Raw genomic sequence first — 16,482 nt, forward strand, 5'->3', positions numbered from 1 at the left:
CAATGGTCACTTAGCTTCAACACTTTAAATTCCTCCAAGCCTTTCCCAAAGCCAAATAAAATTAAAATACATCCTATTTCCTTTAGTTATTTAGGGGGAGGATTTCTATGACTTTTCACATTTTCTCTGCAACCTACATTTGAACCAATAAGCAAGTTCAAATGTGTTTATGAGTAATCTGGCCTTTCTCACCAGATTACTCATAAACATGTTCAAACTCACCCATAAAGTCAAATGCAGGTTGCAGAAAAAATAAGACATGTCATAGAAATCCTGCCCCTAGATCCAGGATGGTGCAGATGAGCCACAGCTCATCTTTTCTAGATTAACAGTGCGCAATTTCACATATTTAAAGTACAGATTGTATATAGCTGTGGCTCATACGCGTTATAATTAATTAATTGTAATTAATGGCATGTGGGGCATGGAGGTGAATAGTGCAGAAGAAATCCATACTCCAAAAGTGAGGCAATATGTGATTCTGCAATTAAATAAGCAGTAAAATTTATGCACATGCATACTGGTGCATAAAAAGACAGCTTATAACAATGACAAACCTTTACTTATTTCTCTGATACTGCTTCCTATTGAAAGATTTTCAGATGTGATCCAAGAGCTATTTTTCTAATGTAAGATATTGCCTAGTATCCTCTTGTGGAAGACTGATGTCACTGGCAGTGACAAACTGCCCCTAATTAAAGAGTTCTTTTTTCGACATTCGGATATGCACTACCCATGCACAAGAAGTTACAAAGCTGTGTTCACTCTGAAATCAAAACAAGAACTATTTAATTAGCCAGTGAAGCTCTGCAGGAGGATACTGGCTATAATTAGATTATTAGGTGTTATGCACTGAAAATATTACACCATCGTCTGAAAGAGCACTTTGGTTTTTAAAACCCTAAGAAGTGATATTTCAGTTCTAACTTTTCTCTTGCAGGGGTGCTTTTTTATTTAAAGACAAAATTTCAATGCATACATCGATACATCTGTACAACTTGGAGAGACACACAAGAGTCCTTCTGACAGTCGGGTACCACATTCCATGAAGGTCTGCGGGTGAAATTGTAGAATGCAGCCTAGGATTATGGGATTCCAATGGATCTATAACAGAAAAGGCATATACAAGATTTGCTAAAGTTTTTTAGCTAAAGTTATTACTGGACTGATTACAGTTGCACCTGGCAATGAAAAAATTAAAAAAAATATAAGAGCCCAAGAAACAAGGTATTCTTGTTTCCACGACAACAACAAAGGTATGTCTGACTACAAAATGTCTAAACAGAGCATAAGTTTAATGAAGTGTGCATTCTCAGAGATTTCAGTGTAGGGCAGCCTTTACTGCTAAGAATCTCTTTCTCCTTCCAAGGTAGAGTCCAGAAAGACCGCCACAAAAACATTATCTGGCTCCTTCCCTGGCTGAAGGGCCAACTGCAAGGGTACTTCACTCTACCTGCTGGGGAAAACTTACCTGCAGCAAAACTAGCCGCTTAGCTGAGGCAACAGCTCAAGGAGAACTCTTGTAGCATCACCACACAGTTAGGTCAGCTTCACCTTTGCTGAACTTTACCCATAAGGGAGTGAAATCTAAATCCTTGGCGTTGCTTCCGGTCACCAAGCAGAATTAAAAGCAACAATCTCCATGCACCTCTCTCATTCCCAATTCAGAAGGCACAGCTCCATGTGAAAGAATTTTCCTGCCTGAAGGAGTAGGGTCTTAAGAAAGTGGGGGGGGGGGGCTCTCCTGGACCCGCTGTAGGACAGAATGTGAACTTCTACAGGCCCATTTAGTTCTTAGGAGCTGACAACTCCTTTTCCCTAACACATGATTTGCTTACAAATATTGTAAAGCTGGCCATTGCCTCTCAAGGGGCTCAGAAACTTTCCTTCCGGAGTGAACAATTTCTGAGGCTCTGGTGGGCATTTCTGCTCTTCCGCAGCTCATGGAGAGCCACCTATCCTAGATTTGGTTTCACATGGCACTCTGTTGGCCTGGAAGGCCTCTGGGGGTACTGGCTGCCATTTGTACATAATCCTCCCACCTATTTTAGGCTTTTTCTCTTTCAAAATAAAAAGTGAGTTCCCTATCAATATCAGCCTCTGGTGGGGCATTGCTGTGAGGGCTAGAAACAAAATACTTCGTTGAATCACTAATGTTTCCTTGGAGCACTCACTCTAAGGGAGGGGTGGTGGAAGGCTAGAGTCTATGATGATAAACTCCTTCTTGAAAAGAGAAATGAAGACATTCACTGCCAAAAGAACATGATCATAAAACTGTACCCTACCAATATATTTGCACATTTCTCCTCAATCTCCAAAGAAACAAGAGATTTATGAAACCATTCAAAGACTCACTATGATTCTGGATAAAAATTCTTCAGCATCTTGTACAGAAATAATTTCTGCCAATATCAAATTAGTTGGCACGTTGCCAAGAAGCAGCTTCACTGTCTTTCCAAGCGGTAAATTTTACTCCTAACATCACCAGACCATTTTAATGGACTTAAAAGACCACTCTGAGATCCTAAAATATTATTTTTGATTATAGTGTTATTTAATCTATATCCTTCCTTCCAACGTTATTGTTTTGTGATGCTGTTAAAATGAGAATAAATATTTTTGTCATGAACCCCCAAAACGTCTCAAGGTCATACAGACCTCTCATGAAATAATGCACGTCCATCAAATTGCAATGGCAGCCTGATAGCCATTGAAGAGATCTCTACCAGAAGGGCCTCCTAATCTCTCTCTAGCGGATGGCGTTGGTGGTTGTGACAAGTATGACACTGAAAATATTTTCAAATCTGCTTCCAGTATTTTATTCTGGGCTTCAGAGCATGCTATTCTCTAGCTCTTTGGGGAGAAATGGACACAAAGCTCCTTTGTTAAGGGAATTTAACAACTCTGATTTAATGTTCAAGAAATTGTTGTTCAGGAGTTCTCTAGGACCCATTTCTCAGTAGTGGTGAAAAGAAAGTGCTAAGGAGGACACTTCCTAAACTTACTGAAAGGCTGTTTTGCACACAAAATTCCCTACAGAGAGTTCTTTCAGAAAACTGGACAGCAGGAAGAAGTTGTCTGATTTATAAGGAAAAGAAATCCTTTCCTGTGAAGCAAAGTTTAAGCACTTGAATTTTATGTATGTGTGAATCCTGGAGGGCTGAGCTCAGAAAGTGATACTGGGGGACTCATGTCTGGTGCCCCCCCCAAGGGTTCTCTTCTGTACCCAAGTCTATAAACACATATGCGACTGCTGGTTGGGGTTGAGTGCCACCACTATCCTTCCATCCAAATCAGAACTAACTTTCTCAGTTCTAAACTGGTGTCTATGGTCAAAAAGGGTCTGAATGTCTTGTGTTAGACAGAGTTCATTTCCCCTGGTAACTAAGGTTTGCAACTTGGATATTCTCCTGTATTCGGTCCTATTACGGGATGTCCATATCTCAGTGGCAGTCAGGAATGTGGTTGTTCAGTTAAGATGAGTACACTAGCTGTATTTGGTCTCAGAGAAGTCTGATCTGGTCATGGTCATAGAAGCCTTCATTTCATCTTGTTTGATTTATCACGTGGCATGCTATGTGGGATTGCCTTTGGAAAGGATTTAGAATCTGTGTCTAGTCCCAAATCCTGCAACCAGACTGTTAACTGAAGCCCATTAAGAATCAAAATCTTTTGTCACAATAACTTTACTAACTACCCTTCTGTTTCTGGGCACAATTCAAAATGGTGGTCATAACCGACAAAGCCCTAAACAGTTTGGGTCCAGGCCAGCTGAAGGACTATTTGTCCCCATACGAGTCTGCCTAGGTTCTAAGATCCTCTCTGTCCCACCATCCTGAGGCAAGTTTTTCAGTGGCTGGTCTCATGTGATGGAACTCTCTTCTAAAGGAGGCTATGCTGGCCCCTTCTTGCTATCTTTCTTCTAGAAGGCAAATACACTTTTATGTAAATATGTGATATGGTCCTCTTTGCTACTCTTTTTAAAAATTGTTTGCTTTTAATTTGATAATTTATTTAATACTGTTTTGAGACTGGTATTTACTGGGAGGGGAGGGTTAACTAATGCTGTTTTTTAACACTGTTATAAGTTTTGGGTCTTGAAAGACAGAGAGGTGGAATATAAATAAATACATCTGTTTCCACCCTGCACTTTAAGTCCAGGGAAAACACTATGTCTGTTTCTCAAAGGGAGGGGGAGTGAAAGGAGGAAGGTGCATGGAAACCACCATTCCCCTCCATCTTTTTCATACCACATAGCTGACTCAGCTATGTGGACTGCTTGGTTAGCCTCCAGCATGCAGCTCATAAGGGAAAAGAAAGGAGTGGCTTGCTTAGAAAATAGAAAGGGACATAAGGGTAATGGTGCTTTTTGTTTGTTCTCACAATTCCTGGGCTCAATAGTCATTTGACTACTATATTATATTCCAGCACTTTTCCTCAGGAGGGGAAGGGAAGAATAGGCTCAGAATGGGGAGAGCTGTTATCCCACTAAATTCATCTGTAATTGACTTAAAGAAGTGCCCTTCTTTAAGCTTTCCCCCAAAGAAAATAACACAACTATTTATCCTAGACAGAAAAATATTGAGGCCAAAGACCTCTCTTTCACTTAACTCCATCCATCTTAAGAATAAGAATGATCTCAAGGACAGTATTGGGCATAATCAAGCAAGATGGTACTACAAGATAGTAGTTTAAGATCTCCAACTTGCTCTGACAAAATATTTAACCTAGTTTAACCTTTATGCCAATTATAGCCTGCAAGGTGTCATAAGACTCTTTTTAAACCTATAAATGCTGAATGCCACCACTTACTGCTTTCTTTATTCCTTGACTTTCAACAAGGACTAAATACCTATAGGCAAATTAAATTACCGTATTTTTTGTTCCATAAGACACACCTTTCCATAAGACGCACCAATTTTTTAGGAGACGAAAACAGGAAAATATAATCTGTTATCTTCGCTCCATAAGACGCACAGACTTTCCACCCCCCTGTTTTGTGGGGAAAAAGGGTGTCTTACGGTGCGAAAAATATGGTAGTTTTAGCATGTTTATAGAAGTATAAATTCAAAAACATGCAGATACATATATGGATACAAACATACCAGCTTTAACAACACTGCCATCTGGATCTTCTAACTTCAGAGGTGAAAACGAAGTATCTGCAGATAACTTTTTCTCTTCTTCTTTTAAGCTCTGAGCAATTTGCTGCCGGGGGAGGGGGGACAGTTTGTAAACATATATTTTCACTGCAAAAATGTGCACATTTTGCATGAGAACAAGGCTCAGTCAATTTCCTGCTTCAGTAGAAAAAATATATATAGGATGATCCATACTTTCTATGAAAACAGAATTAGGTACGGTACAATTCATATCTCAATAAAATCTCATTCTGTGATTTTTTTTCAAACCCTCTTCATTCATTACAACTAGATATTTTACATGTGCTCTATAAGTATAGTATCTAAAGAAGAGGCACCTAGTTTACTGGCCAATTTAGCAACTTTACTGATCCAGTAATAAAAGCCCAAACTGACAAATTCTTCTGTACTGTCCTCCTAACCTGCAATTCTTAGATGTCGATCAGAAGCAGAAATTCTGTTTAATTGTGAATTCCACATACTTACAAGTGAGCGATCCAGGCATCAGGTAAGCTCTACTACAGAGGTTCTCAAACTTGGGTCCCCAGATGTTCTTGGATAGCAACTCCCAGAAATCCTGGCCAGCACAGCAAGTGGCGAAGGCTTCCAAGAACTGAAGTCCAAGAACATCTGTGGATCCAAGTTTGAGAACTCCTGCTCTACAACCCCTCATGGTCCAGTGGTTACTCTACAACACTGCAGTCAAGACTCTGCTCACAACCTGAGTTCTATCCCAATGGGTTCAGGTAGCTTGTTCAAGGCTGGCTCAGCCTTCTGCGGTCAGTAAACTGAGCACCCAGCTCACGGGTGGGGGGGCAATGTGTAGCCTGCATCTGGCATAATTAAACTGCAAACTGCTCAGAGAATGCTTGCTATGGGGTGGTATATAAGCAGCACACTTTGTTCGTTTCTTTCCTTATTCCAGTTTTTAAATTTGATTTGAATATCTTCCATAATAAATAGTTATACAGAACTCAAAATCTTGAGCAGCATTTTGAAACTGCTATGTTGGACAAATAAATCTGTTTATGTATTTGGTTGTTTGTTTCCTTTCTATGCTGCCTTTCTCCTGGTGATAAATGTACAGTGGTGCCCCACATAGCGACGATAATCCGTTCTGGATAAATCGTCACTATCCGGAATCGTCGCTATCCGAAACCAAAAACCCCATAGGAACGCATTGAAAACCCTTCAATGCGTTCCTATGGGGGATAAGCTCACCGCTATGCGGAAATCCTCCATCTGGCCGCCATTTTCGCCGCCCCAGTAAGCGAGGAAACCACACGAAAACACTGCAGGGGCGGCCACTTTGTTTACCTGGTGGCCATTTTGGAACTGCCGATCAGCTGTTTTAAAATCGCAATGCAAAGATCGGTAAGCGAAACGCTTACCGATCATCACAATGTGATGTTTAGCCGTAGAAAACATCGCAATGCGATCGCTTCTGCGATCGTAAAATCCGCATCGCTATGCGGATTCGTCGTTAAATGGGGCGCTCGTTATGCGAGGCACCACTGTATTGTGCTAACATGGGTTTTAATATGTGTTGGAATTTTAGCATGTATTGGACATTTCTTTTGGCCAATGTCACTAACTCTGCATCTACTTTTAAGTAGTTCTGTATTTGCTTTCAGCACTGGACTAGATGCTTCTAAGCATTGTATAATGCATTATCTATAGAAGTGTTTCACATTCAATATCCAAAAAACATAAAGATCCTTACCTCCATCATTTCCAACTTAGCAGGATAGGCAAGATCACCTGGAGCAGGCTTATAGCCAACAATGTCAGTCTGAATGTAGATGTATGTCCTGTAGACCAGACGCTCTTGGACATCCTCTAACATCTGCTTAACTCCAGCAGTAAAAGCAGCCAGCTGTTCCACTGTGAGAAAAAGTCACTACTATAAAATCATCAATAAAGGGCTCTCATTATACTGTCTACATCAGACATTATAGAATATTGAGTCCACATGGTAATAACTCTTATCTAGATTAAAATAACTCATGGAAATTTTCAGTTTTATAAACTTAAATATAAAAAATCTTGAATTCAGCTCTTACAGCTTAAAAACTGCCTACACTTCCACTGTGAGAATGCACAGTTTCAGGGCTCAGAAATCTGTGGCCTATCAGATGTTGCTGAGCTCCAGTTCTCAACAGTCCTAGCCAACCTGATCAATGGTGAGTGATGTTGGGTGTACTTAATGAACTTTTGGAGGGCCAGAATTCTCTAAGCTCTATTTGACTTGCTAAACAAGAAAATAGAAGACAAAGTATATCATTACACAATCCTGTTTAGAAATCATACCGCTGTTAGGCTGCATTAAGATTAATTCTGAAAACAGTGATCAAACAGTGTTTGCCAATGATCAAATAATAAAAAGGTGTGTTTCTTGGACCCAAATAATCATTTTAATGTTAATGAGCAATTCACAGCATAAGAGACTAATATCATTTCAAGGGGAGGGAAAAGGAACAGCTTTCCAGTGCCTTTAGCTTAAAGATGGAAAGCTGAAAGCTGAAACTAAACTGACAGCCAAAACCACCACCATTATCGAATGGCTGGGAGGGGGGAATAACGATCTAAAAGACATAAATAACAAAATATATTCATTTCTGTAGGGCTGGAAAACATTTTTTCCAGAAGCACTATGAACTTTTGCAGCCTAGACATACAGTGGTACCTCAACTTACAAACTTAATCCGTATTGGAATAGTGTCCGTAACTCGAAACGTTTGTCAGTCGAAGCACCATTTCCCATAGGAATGCACTGAAAACCGATTAATCCGTTCCAGCCGAAGAAAAAAATACCCCAAAAATAAATAAATAAAACACTGCAAGCCCCACAGGAACGTGCTGGGGCTGAAACAAAACAAAACAAAACCCAGGACAGAAAGGGAGCCTCCAAGGCTGGCCGAAGTGAACGGGGCTGGGGCCACAGACCTGGCTGGGAAGCCCTCGCCCGCCTCCTCCTGAGCTTCCCTCACTCCGGTCAGCAGCCACGGCTTCCCCCCCTGCTGCCCAGAGGATAAAAGTAACCAAACAAAGAGAGCACAGCAAGCCCAGTCGGAAGGTGCTCCGTTGCTAAGGCTTTAAGAAAAAAACCTCAAAAAACAAACACTAGAGCCACATCTGTTACTGAGGTTTAAGAAGAGGAAAAAAAACCAAAAATACAGACACACACACACACACACACACACACACGTTCGCTCTGAAGCAGAGCACAGAAACAAACTCTCTCTGCAGACACACAAACACACTCACTCCAAAGCAGAGCCACCAAAACCCACTCAGAGCAGTTTTTGTTTCAAGGTGAAAACAGCAGCTTACCTCCCTGCAGACAACACACAGGCTCACTTCGAAGCAGGAGGCTTTCCCAAGCCCCCAACTGTGACAGACTCTATAACTGTCGAAAGAGCTACAGCACAAAGAAGCAGCCTCAGCCCCACCTACAGTTAGAAAGCTCAATGGCCCGCCTTTTCCCCCTGCCTGTTTCTGTTTGTAAGTGGAAGCTCCGTTCTCAAGTCGAAGCAAAAACTTGCAACCGGAGCTGTTCATAAGTCCAAATGTTCGTAAATAGGGATGTTCGTAAGTACTTGAAATATTTAGTCTCTAATAAGAGCTCAAGCTACACATAGCAATTGTGGTAGAAATATCACCTAACCAAATTCTGCTGTCTCCACACTCATTCTTTCATATGGACATTTTCTGGGCAGAAAGAGGAAAAAAATAAGCCACTGTCCCTTCAAGAAGCCAGTCTTATATCCATCTATGCCTTGCACATTTTTGTCTTCCACTGAGTTAGCTACCATTCCATTTTTCAGCTACACATGAAGCAATTTGCCATACATGCTTTTGGGCAAATAGCTATTTATTTCTAAACGCTACATAATGCATGTTCCTTCTGTAAAATAAGAACACATTCTTGATAGTACAACTATTTTAAAATCAAAACAGGACAGTTGCTTTTTAAAAGATTATTTACATAATCATTTCCATTTAAACGAAATGTCTCTAAGCTGAAAAAGACACATATGTTAAATTCAATATTCCCTGACTGCATAACATCCCAATTATTTAAAAGGTATCTTCTAATCACATTTAAAAGAAATTATTTTGATCAATGTCTGATTTTAAAATCTGATTTTTTTTTCATTTACCATTATTTTGTACATGATCTTCAAGCATTTCGTTTTTGAGAATCCCACAGAGTTCAGACAAAGTTTCCAAATGGATTACATGGATGATCAGTGGCCTGAAGACATCATATAATGAAACGCATAATCTTTCCAAAAGTTCACTGTAAAACAGAAAAACATATTTTGCACAATGTGGCCGCAATTATTCCATTTTTCGTACTGCAGTAATATTCCATAAGATGTGACTGATCAATCAAATCTTCATATAATGCTCCACTTATATATAAGAACATAACACCCAAAGCACAAATTACAAATGACAAAATCTATTGCATGAGACACATTTATTCAACATTAATTCCAGGTTTTCCCAAATTAACACAACAGAAAGCTTCAGCTTATATAATATAGACGAAAGGTTCTTAACCTTTTCTTTACCACAGATCCTCTTTAAATGTATTTTGTTGCCACGGACCACCAAGATTTAACTCAAGATTTTAACCCCTAAAGTGCATCAAATATTTATTTAAAATTTCTCACAAAGGGTCTTCAGATTTGGAGAGAAAGGAGAAATAAGTTAATCTGTTAATGCACACATTCCTATTATAATATTTTTATCTGAATAAATCCATACAAATTTAGGAGGAGGAGGAGGAGAAATAGGAAAAGAAATAGAAGAAATGTCTGGATCAAGGTTCCCTCTAAGGTATGCACCTGCGCACATGTGACTCCACCTCCCTCTGCGCTGAATTAATTCCTCCTCCATATACCAACAACAATCCTTTGGGAAAGGAAGGCCAAAGTTTTGTTTATGGCTACTCCATTGTGCACTGGGATATACCTTACTTCCTTCTGATCTACAGACACCACTTTTTACCAAACACTGCCTGAGGCCACCATGGCCATTTATCTGAATAATCAACAATCTCTTCTAACATATTATACAATGATCAAAGAATCAGAGGATTGTTATTCCAGAATCGTCTTTTTAACCTCAGCTCTGCCCCCCCCCTCGCTGTTTCCTTTACCCATATTAACTTTGGAACACAATTTTCCCAAGGCACAAAGAGCACGCAAATGCAAATTAAGACAGACCAGGAAGCCTTGGTATGTATTCCCTAAAAATGCATAAGGAGATGAAGGAAGAAGAGAGAAGTAGGGTAATAATGTCTCCCCTCAGTGCCTGAGAATCTGTATGAGGACAGTACAAACATTCAGTGCAATTAAAGCTAACATGTGCGACCTACTCCAATTTTGGTGTTGTTTTTGTGAAGAACTCATCGTACAGTTGATGCTCGTCTTGGCACACATGAACCATAAAGGCACAGCCACTTCGCACCTGAAATTGATCAAAGAACATTGTTAGTTACCAAACAACAAGCCACTTGAATTAAGAATGACTGCTATATATTCCTTCATGTTTCAAAAAATAGTATGTACACTCCTGGGCTGGTTTAAAATATAAATTTGAATGCATATTCAACATGAATCACACAAGTCAGAGAGACAAAATCAAAGTCCCTTAAACAATTCTAATTCTGCTGTTTTGCAAAATAAACTGTTGTTATTACTATCCAGCATTTCTCCAATGTGCAGATTCCTGCAAGGCTTATTTATTTCCAATGGGGGGGGAGCCAGTATGCTGCACTAAAAGCTACAAATTTAATATTATCAACAATTCAGAAAAAAAGTTTTTTTCACATTTCAAAATGAAAAGGTAAGAAGGCAACAACAAAGCTTATCTTACCAGAGCACAATGATCTCTGTTGTTCCTATTAGTTAATTCTGTTACAGTAGTAGTAATACTAGGTCCCAATAAGTGCTCTCTCTGATCAAGGTAACATTGGTGAATTTCACTTAACAATTGCTTGTACCTAGACAAAGAAAAGAATGAGAAGGAATCCACTCTTACAGAAGAAGAAAATGTTATGGGCTAGAGCATCTCATATTGACATTGTTTTTTATTATTCTTGTGTGTTGTTAGCCACCCAGAGTAGACTTCAGTCTAGATGGGTGGGATATATAGGGTTGGGGGTTTTTTGTACTTTAAAAGAGGAACAATGGAAACTGCTATATTTACTGAGTAAAGTCATTGGTCCATTTAACCAATACTGACTGGAAATGCCTCTCCAGAATTTCATGTAGGATTTTTCCTGATCCTACCAGGAAACATTCCTTGATCCTCCATCCAAGTTCTAAAGGGGCCTGATCTTGCCCAGTGTCCAAAATCAGATGGCACCAATAAATTCAACATGGTATGGCATTATAGCAGTTCTAATGTAGCATGAGCAAAATATATGCTGAAATTCACTCTTATTTTATTTATTTATTTATTTAATTTATATGCCGCCCACTCTACCCAGAGGTCTCTGGGCGGCTTACAATAACTATCTAACTATCTAATTGTAATAACTTACAATAACTTCTAACTATCCATGAGGGCTATCATGCTCGCTCTGTCTTCTCCATTTCAAAACAAAAAGGGAAAAATTCTCTAAGAAAAATAAAGAAGTCAAATCACTCTTCATTTGGGTTCTGATATACCAAATGAAGAGCAATGGACTAACATTTCTGCATTAGCACTGGTATTTTTCAATACAAAACATAATCCTTTCAATTGATTTAGTTTCCACATACTTACTCTGGCATTTTCTCAGCTCGCTGTTCTATTTGTTCAATAAGTGTCTAAAGAAACAAGGAGAAAAAAGTTTCCATATGCAAAAACGTGAAAACTACCTTAAGTACTTCAACTACAACTGCCTTTCTTGTTTTGTCTAATTTGTTTGTTAGGTCTGCAAATAAATAATGGCCACTCCTAGATCACCTCAGCACCAATGTCTGTACACTAACATCACTCTATTGAGCTAGAATTTCTCTGCTTCACCAGTTGTCAATTAAGGGAAACTGTAGCATTCACATTAATTTTACTCTGAACTCAACTGCCAACATACAGCATGTGGCAACTCTGATAATCTCTCAGTACCTAAGCCGCTACTACCTAAAACACGGGCATCATATTTTGAGGAGGATATAACAACAACAACCTTAGAACTGCAGAGCTGAAAGAGACCTTATGGATCATTGAGTCAAGCCCCTATTGAGGAGTGACAGTGGGGAAATGAACTCCCAACCTCTGGTTCCACAGCCACATACCTAAACTACTGATCGATCGATCGATCAGACCCCCTCCCCACTCGAATCAGGAAAACTCAGACTGCGTACCTGAGGAAGAAATTTATTTCAGGGGTTGTGGACTAGTGGTTTGATGTGAGGACAGAGAAGTCTCACAAGAGCTTCATCTCTTCACTTGATGGATGGTCAAATTCAGCCCAGAGAGGGACCTTCCCCTAAGCCACCTGACTTTTATGAGCCACGAAAAGAAAAAAATGGGAGGGAACAAAGCTACTGCCTACATAATATCTGATGCACCTAGAGATTAATCAGTAGATTTTAGACTGGAGGGATAGTGACTTAAGATATAGTAGATCCCCCATATCCGCTTGGGATTGGTTCCAACGCCCCCACATGGGTACTGAAAACCGTGGATAAAAGGGGGGAAAAAGGAAAAATTATTTTCACATGTATTTCCAGAACTGAATACTGTACTAGAGAGTGCTAGAGATCATGCACAGTCTCTCGCTCTATGTTGTGGCCAATTCTGGTAACAGATGTGAAAATAGTGGGCTTTTTTCCCTTTTAACATTTTTAATATTTTCAGACTGTGGATAAGTGAATCAGTGGATACTGATCCAGTGGATAAGGGGGGTCCTACTGTATCTTTTTCTTGAGCAGTTGTGCAGTTATGTTTTCAGTGCAGCGCTGTTCACTACAGAAACCTGAACTTTTTGGGAATGGAAGCTTGCTTTACCTCAAACATCCTGGAAATATTTTGTTTCAGATATTGCAAGGTAAGACCATTCCCCAGAGCACACTGGGGAATTAACTAAGTCCTAATTAAAGCAAGATGTTTAAAGTGATATGTTGAGATTTTTTGAAAAAGCACAAAGCTTAAAAATCAAGCAAAGAAAAGAAATGCCCACCCAGAAGATCCTCACTAGCTTTCCTTGAGAGAAGTGTGAGCAGTGGCAAGGCAGGTGTAAAGAAAGTGGGTAATGTTGGAAGGAGACTCGCCAACCTCTTGACATAAACTTCTCTTTATTATGAAGCCTGACCTGTTCTCTTCTTTTATATCCTTCACTTCTCAAAAAGAACAGATCTAATGAACTGCTTCCAAAGGTTATGAAGACAGGAGAAGAGTGACCTTGCAATGGAAATTGAGTTAAATACTATATATCTTACTTGTCTTTTTGTAAACAAAAAGAAAAAAAGAAAAGCGATTTACAGTACAAGAACTTATACATGATTTAATTGAGCAGTACATTGCGAACCAAAGAACATTCCAAGAAGATCAATTCTTCCCAGTGAGATTAGCATACTTTTGATCACCTCTGGCATGTTACTTACTCTGACTTTGGGTGCAGCAGCTCTGAACTTTACATAAAATAAAGTGAAGGCATTATCTGAATGTGGTGCAACAGAAGGGTCCTAAAAGAAAGAGACAAACATATTTCTGTAAATATTCCTTATAATAAACTACGATAGGGCAATAGAAGAACCTCAGCAGAGGATACATACTGCAGTGCATATAACTATAGTGAAATACATTATAAATATAATATAGCATATAAAGAAAAGCCAAGAAACTATGAGTGCTTAAGAAAATATAGTGTGTAGTCCAGATAAACAAACAGCCCACTAGTGTAAGTATTAATATGATTTACCTTAGAACAGACTTTGAAATTAAGAAGTTAATCAGCTGTTCTTCAAAAACTTTATATGCAATGTTTCTGCTAATTCAGTTTGGCAATAAATCTGTTTTGTGGTCATGTATTGTGGTTTTGGAATTGCTGTTTAAAGCCTCAAATTACTGATGTCTACAATTAACAGAGTATATATAGGGGACTTTTAAAAAGCATCTGAAACTGGTTGAGGCCTTATTTGATGCTCTCAACTGCTGTAGTAAAGACAAGAAGTAAGATAAACTAAAATATGATAGTGGAGCAGGGGCAGTGTTCCACTAAAGAACAAAGCATCACTTCAGGAAAAAAACACCGCATTACACAGATGTTGATTAAAAAGCAGTTTCATATTGATACTATTATAGTTAACACTGACGGAAATCTTGCTGTTCAGTCTAGTAACTCATAACTAAAGTAGGCTGATCGAATCAATAGAACTTGAGAAAGGAGGTGACTCACCAAACCTCTACTAATTCAATGGCCCTACTTTAGCTGCAACTTACTACACTAAGCAACAGGATTTCAGCCATTAACTACACACTAGAAAGAATAACAGCAGCCTTAGGAATGCAATTAACAAATAAAAAGAGGTGCAATAGAAGGTAACTAGAACAGAAGAAAAGGAGAAGTGAGGAGAGTAGGCAACAAATGGAATGAATTGAACTTTTCATTGAAACAATGTTTCTGACAGACATCTATACTGTACAGTATAGTGCTCCTCAGATGCTTCCTCATTTTATCATTTTTTCCCTTCCCACAAGATTCCTACAGATGCTGTGCAGCCTTAAAGACTATGTTCATTTGAATGTGATTACAGTAACTTTTTTCCAATTTCCAGAACTTATACATATGCAGTACCTTCCTCAAAGGCTGACTGGAAGCTTAATCCTACCAAATCTGAGCAGATTCCTTCTTTTTAAGTATCTTGTGGCTACTGACTACCCTACCACCCTGAACACACCAACCTTGTTCTATTTTGAAAGCTACGTGGCTTAGGACTCCAGAGACCTGTTAATGAGTACTTTCAAGTATCTGCAGGGAGGGTAAAAAAAGAATCTTGCCTGAAACCCCTAGACAGCCAGAACTAACAATACTGTGCTAGATAGACCAATGATGGACTCAGTATAACACAGTTCCCCCATATACCAAAGCTTACTCATAATACGTTTTGTGAGTCTATTAACTGCACAGTAAGTTCCACAAAATGCTTTTTAGTCAGTTGCCAAACAAGAATCACAGAAATGTAGTGTTGGAAGGTAAATGTAGAGCTAGATCATAAAGTTTAACCTGACCTACAGGCTGTATTCTGAGATCACAAGTAGCTTATTTTTCACTCTGTGCTTATCTTGTTGCTTTAGACTAATGCCAATTCTAAGAGGGCTTTCAAAATATGTGAAGTGCTCAAGGAGTAGTGAGCTTCCATTGCTAAACTTGGATTTGAACCCAGGTCTTCTCCAGTACTCTACAATAATTTAACACTACAACATTGCTCAAGCATCAAAAAGCAACATTTGGAAAAACACCTTATTTAGAAGATATTCCAAGAAGCTTTAGTTCAACCAAGTTTCATATTCAGTCCATATAAACTAAACATGTACTGTTTTTTCCAACTTACCCTTTTAATTAATTGATTGGTGAGGTTCTGCAGAGTATTCACAATGTATGTTTTCATGAGGTGTACAGCTTTTGAAAGGCATTGTTTGTACTTTGACAAATAGACAGAATAGTCTCTAAAACTTGGCTGAAAAAAAGAGTAAGAAAAAGTTTTTTTAAAAAAACAAGTACTATTAAAATAAAACTTGGAAGGCACATAAAAGCTGAAATCCTTTTACATAGTTATGCAAATTGTGAAACCAAATGGCCATAAGTTAAGAAATCTCTTTATACATTATTTGTTGCACACTAAGTAGTGGAACTCAGCATCCAATATATGTCTATGGAGATTGCTTAACTTACAATTCACTTCTAAAACTTGCGGTTTGCATAGCTGTGCAATAGGATTTCAGCCAATGGATACTTATGCTTTGAATCACAAAAATTTAAATTCTCTAGACCTTTCCCTAGAACAGTTTATCAATGTCTCTCCTACACCATATGAAATGCATGTATTTTAAGATGAACTTTTAAAAGCAAGACATTACATATCAGAACAGCAAAGAAATGGGCAGCAATATAAAGCATGATGCCTTGAAATATGGATTATTTATTATTATTATTTTATTTAAATAAGAGGCAATAAAGAATGCAATGGAGATGAGTATAAAGGTGTACTATAAAGCAAATAAGTTAATAAATCCACATTTTGGAAAAAGAAGAGTACACTTGGAAGTTTGCCATCAGTTTTATTTTACTTCCTTATACATATATTTATTGCACTCTTGAACTACCCACTAACCAAAG

At 38.6% G+C, this 16,482-nt stretch overlaps 1 protein-coding gene across 1 annotated transcript in view; it reads right to left on the minus strand.

The window, feature by feature from the left end:
* The window catches only part of COG3 (component of oligomeric golgi complex 3), a 45,495-nt gene that overhangs the window by 11,082 nt on the left and 17,931 nt on the right, over positions 1-16,482 (minus strand). The window contains exons 7-15 of the mRNA XM_020808777.3: positions 15,698-15,823; positions 13,748-13,828; positions 11,925-11,968; positions 11,031-11,157; positions 10,531-10,622; positions 9,305-9,444; positions 6,865-7,025; positions 5,106-5,208; positions 980-1,104 (exon numbers count right to left, since the gene is read on the minus strand). Coding sequence (XP_020664436.3) covers positions 980-1,104; positions 5,106-5,208; positions 6,865-7,025; positions 9,305-9,444; positions 10,531-10,622; positions 11,031-11,157; positions 11,925-11,968; positions 13,748-13,828; positions 15,698-15,823 — 999 coding nt within the window. The remainder of the gene's footprint in view (positions 1-979; positions 1,105-5,105; positions 5,209-6,864; positions 7,026-9,304; positions 9,445-10,530; positions 10,623-11,030; positions 11,158-11,924; positions 11,969-13,747; positions 13,829-15,697; positions 15,824-16,482) is intronic.

The sequence above is a fragment of the Pogona vitticeps genome, chromosome 3, assembly GCF_051106095.1.
Source record: "Pogona vitticeps strain Pit_001003342236 chromosome 3, PviZW2.1, whole genome shotgun sequence".
NCBI classification, from domain to species: domain Eukaryota; kingdom Metazoa; phylum Chordata; class Lepidosauria; order Squamata; family Agamidae; genus Pogona; species Pogona vitticeps.